We start from the raw sequence: 4,549 nt of genomic DNA, 5'->3' as shown, positions 1-4,549 counted from the left end.
TACTCCTTTCTCCGCTGGCCGGTGCTGCTGCCTCTAGCCTGATGGCGATGCATGCAAGGAACCAAACGAGTCCAACGAGGTCACGCCAAACCATTCTTTCTTTCTTGTAGCCACGCAACCTTGTGCGCTATCAAGCGGGAATCCTAGCTAGATTTATCTTTTCAGAAAGATGCACTCGAGGAAAAATTTACACCTTCATCTCAGTGCTTGACTGACTCTAGCTGATATGTCGATTCTTTTTCGCAAAGTGTGTCAATTATAGCAGCTTTTGAGCAGCTTCCTGGGTAATCTAACAGATCGTGCCTGCGCGTGAATCTTCTATGCTTATCCTCAACGGAATGTAAAGTTGGAGGATGAGTAATATATACAGATGCATTCTCATGCCGGGCAACCAACTCTGAAACCAAGCGTGAACTGAGCGTTGAGAGGGTAACAGAACTCCAGGAACGCAAGTGCAACTGCTACTCTTGGGCAACAAGACGGATCAGCCAGGTGACAAGAAAACTTATCCGCCTGTCATTCTGTTCAATTTTGTCATTTACTAATCGGATTCAAAATATAGTTGACTAATCACACTCTGTTGCTTACCGATCGACTTCGACTGTAGAGATGCCTCAGCTGGCCAATGAGCTGACGAAGGAACTAAAGGCCCTGGAATTATCCAAGGCGCAGATCGGAGACGGGGGGCACCCTCCGTGTCCCATCATCATCGCCAAGGTCGGCGACCTCACACGCAACGTCGACAGCAGCGAGTACGACCCTAACCACGTCGCCATCGGCCCGTACAACTACCCTCGGCCACAGAGCAAGAACCTGCACCTCGCCATGGAGAATGACAAGCTCGCCAGCCTCCAACTGGTGCTCACGGCGGCGAAGGTGGAGAGACCCGGCGTGACGGTGGACATCTACATAAATGAGCTCACATGCCTCGAGAAGTCTGTGAGGAAATGCTACGCCAACATGTTTGATGACATGACGGGCGACCAGTTCGTGCGCATGCTCCTCCTTGACGGCTGCTACATAATCTCCCGCCTAGTCGACCTCCCACACCGAGCATGCACACAATCCGCAGGCGTTGCACCGGGGACTGCAGAAGCCGGTGTCCCGTCGGCAAACCGGGCCGAGGCGCTGGCGGTGGTCCGGGATGTTTTCTTCCTTGCAGAGAACCAGATACCGTTCTTCGTGCTCGAGAAGATCGGAGAGCTGACAACTATGGATGGTAAGGATCGTGTGATTAAGGAGATTGCAGAGTACGCCCTCATTCTCATGAGTCTGCAGAAGTACATAGTGGGATCGCCGGCCATGGTGGTGCCAGAGCTGATGGTGCCTGGCAATCTTCTCCATCTTCTTCATATGCACTTGCTGAAGCCTCTTGCAACCTCCGTCTCGCCTACTGCAACAGTCAACGGAGCCAATCCCGTATCTGTGCGCCGATGGCGCTCGGCGACGGAGTATAGCTTCGCAGGGGTGACGTTCAAGCGTCGGTCCATGAGCGAGCCGGGGCTCCTACGTTGCATTCTTGACGTGGAGCTGGTCGGCGGCGGCACACTGGAGGTCCCCGAGCTGGACATCGACGGCGAGACGTGGCGACTATTGCGCAACCTGATGGAGCTTGAGCAGCGGAACCGGGAGACGGTGGGGAGCCACGTCACTGCATACTGCGTGTTCATGTCACAGGTGGCCTGCACCACCAAGGACGTGGAGCTGCTGTGGAAGAAGGGCATCATCGTGCACAGCCACGGCAACAATGACGAGGTGGCCAAATGCTTTGCCGACCTCTGCAAGGGGATCCAGTTTGACCCTAACGACCCCGGTTGCAATTACCTGCGGGAGACATGCTCGAAGCTGGAGAAGCGGTCTCAGAGTTACTGGCGGAGGTGGATGGCGTGGCTGAGGCGGAAGTACTTCAGCAACCCTTGGCTCGCCGTCGGGCTCCTGGCTGCTGCCATTGGCCTAGTTTGCACTGTCGTCCAGGCAGTGTACTCGGCTTTGAGTTACAAACATGGAGGAAACTAAGATAAACTATTATTACGTGTTGTAACGGTTCAACTTGTGAGTAATACTCCCTTCATCACGGTTTAGAAGGCGCACTTCAGTTTTCAAAATAGGAGAGGATTAAGGCGTGTTGGCAATTAATGCAAAGTTAATTTGGCCGTTTTGAGTGCACTTCGGCTGCATGCGGTCGGTCTCCACCACTGCATGCCCTAGGACTGCTCGTTTACTGGCTATGGGGCACACTGCGCATTAATTTCTTCACTAATTGGGTGTCGCACTTAACAATCGATGCTATTTTCCAGTATGTGGTACAACCAATCACTAACCACCTTGTTCCCAGAGAATTTTCCTACATCACACATGTTTGCCCTTTATCTTTTGTGTGTGTGATGTACCCAGACATTATATAATCTCGGCTTGAAAATACGAATTCACTTGGTAACACAACTATCACATCTCGATATCTTGACGAGATTGCACTGGTGACGCAGCTCGATGTCTCCTTCCGTTCTCCCCCATTTGAAAGAGGCGCACGGTGTGGGAGGAGCCAAATCCTGCACTCCTCGTCCAAATCTAACGAGGGGGAGCATCGACGACGGAAGAAAGGAGTAGGAGGACACATTATGTGCACCGAAGAAGAGGTTGACGTCGAGCTACCGGCATGCAAGGAGAGCACGAGACTAAGTTGTCGGCAAGAAGGAAAGCGGTGTCACGATATACCAACACCTAGAGCAGAGGAGGGCCTTGTGGAGACACTGTTCTAGGATGATTCGCGGGTGACGCAACAACCCCACATGCACAACGACTTTGTCTCGGACCGCAAGCCTCCTCCTGCAGACCCCGAGCTACTAGAAGTATAAACCCTTAAGCTACTGGCCTTCGTGTCGATGAAGTTGTAAACCAGACATTGAGCCATGGATATTTTATATCGAGGGTTGAATGATTAAACTTGCAGCTTGGCACGTACTAGAACTTTATTCATTTAACTTCCTCTTTGCTATGATTGACACTGCTATTTTCTATGTACTAAATTGTTAATTAAGGTTTGAATAAGTAGGGTACATATCATATATAAACCTGCAATAGTATGATATTAGAGTTTAGCATGTAGGGTTAGAGATTTGGCCATACATCAGAGTTCTAGAGTTGGTAATTATATGGTGGTGTTATATGAATAGTTTTAACATGGTCCCTCTTACCTCCTCCATTCACATGAGAGGTAAGAGCATACAATAGATCTGAGCCATTGATTGCTCGTTGTTATATAAGACATAAATGCAAGTCAGAGGCCGTTTAAATTGAGTGTTCGAGCACCCTGCACGACCTTGTGGAAAGCAACTTTTCTTGCATGTGAACCTTGCGTAGAAAGCACTAAATCGGTATTTACAAACCTACAACAGTAGGACTTGGCCACTGCACCCGTAAATAGAAAGTAGCGAACCTTGTGTGCATGTTGCTCTAAGAACAGTGACACGAGCATAATCAAGAGCCTCAAAAAAGGGACTACACACATAACCGTCTGAAAGTGTCAACATTGTCCAAAAATTTATTATTTCTAATTCAACCAAACAATTAGGATGCTTACTGCATGGTCTAAGTGTAAGTATGCTTGAGATGGACAAGGCCATCATAATCGTAGTGACGTGGATTGTTTTTTGGACAAGGTAGTGATGTGCACTTTTAATGGAAGTGTGATGAAAAGTGACAGCATAGCGTGGAGCGCGCTGAGCCTACCAAGGTGTAGGGGCTGTATTTTAGAGTTATGGCATCCCTCCGGACACAACTACCATGAGACCACGGTAATCCTCAACAGCGGACGCGGCCCTCACATATTTTTCTTTTAGAATAACTGACATAGTGGCCTGCACCAATGCGCCGTATCTAGTACTTCACGAAGTTTATTTAACTAACAAAGAAAATAGTTTTCTATTTCTATCAGTTAGTCGTCAAGTGGTTTTTTGTTAACACAATTTTATTGGGCAGCTATTTAACTATCCATTGTTTATGTCCCAATGGAATATTACGAGTCTTCAATTCTGGATTATTGATACTCAATATAGTGTTGGGGAACGCAGTAATTTCAAAAAAAATCCCACGATCACGCAAGATCTATCTAGGAGATGCATAGCAACGAGAGAGGAGAGTGTGTCCACGTACCCTCGTAGACCGAAAGCGGAAGCGTTAAGTAACGCGGTTGATGTAGTCGAACGTCTTCGCGATCCAACCGATCAAGTACCGAACGCACGGCACCTCCGCGATCTGCACACGTTCAGCTCGGTGACGTCCCTCGAACTCTAGATCCAGCTGAGGCCGAGGGAGGGTTCCGTCAGCACGACGGCGTGGTGACGGTGATGATGAAGTTACCGGCGCAGGGCTTCGTCTAAGCACTACGACGATATGACCGGGGTGGAAATATGTGGAGGGGGCCACCGCACATGGCTAAACTATCAACTTGTATGTCTATGGGATGCCCCCCCTCCCTCGTATATAAAGGAGGGGAGGAGGGGGCCGGCCGGCCTCATGGTGCGCCCCCAAGGGGGGGAATCCTACTCCT

The 4,549-nt window shown here is 49.5% G+C and overlaps 1 protein-coding gene across 1 annotated transcript; it reads left to right on the top strand.

Annotated features, from left to right (window-relative positions):
- The first annotated feature begins 243 nt into the window (after positions 1-243).
- On the top strand, positions 244-2,166 carry LOC109770815 (UPF0481 protein At3g47200). Its single transcript, XM_020329525.4, has 2 exons — positions 244-492; positions 608-2,166. The coding sequence occupies exon 2, from the start codon at positions 610-612 to the stop codon at positions 2,014-2,016; it is 1,407 nt and encodes a 468-aa protein (XP_020185114.1). The 5' UTR covers positions 244-492; positions 608-609; the 3' UTR covers positions 2,017-2,166.
- The last annotated feature ends 2,383 nt before the right edge of the window (positions 2,167-4,549 follow it).

This window comes from Aegilops tauschii, chromosome 3 (assembly GCF_002575655.3).
Source record: "Aegilops tauschii subsp. strangulata cultivar AL8/78 chromosome 3, Aet v6.0, whole genome shotgun sequence".
NCBI lineage: Eukaryota > Viridiplantae > Streptophyta > Magnoliopsida > Poales > Poaceae > Aegilops > Aegilops tauschii.
Note: the sequence above shows the minus strand (reverse complement) of the source record. Positions and strands in the feature narration are given on the sequence as shown.

Coding starts and splice junctions, on each gene's coding strand:
- LOC109770815 (XM_020329525.4), top strand. CDS start 610: ATGCCTCAGCTGGCCAATGAGCTGACGAAGGAACTAAAGGCCCTGGAA.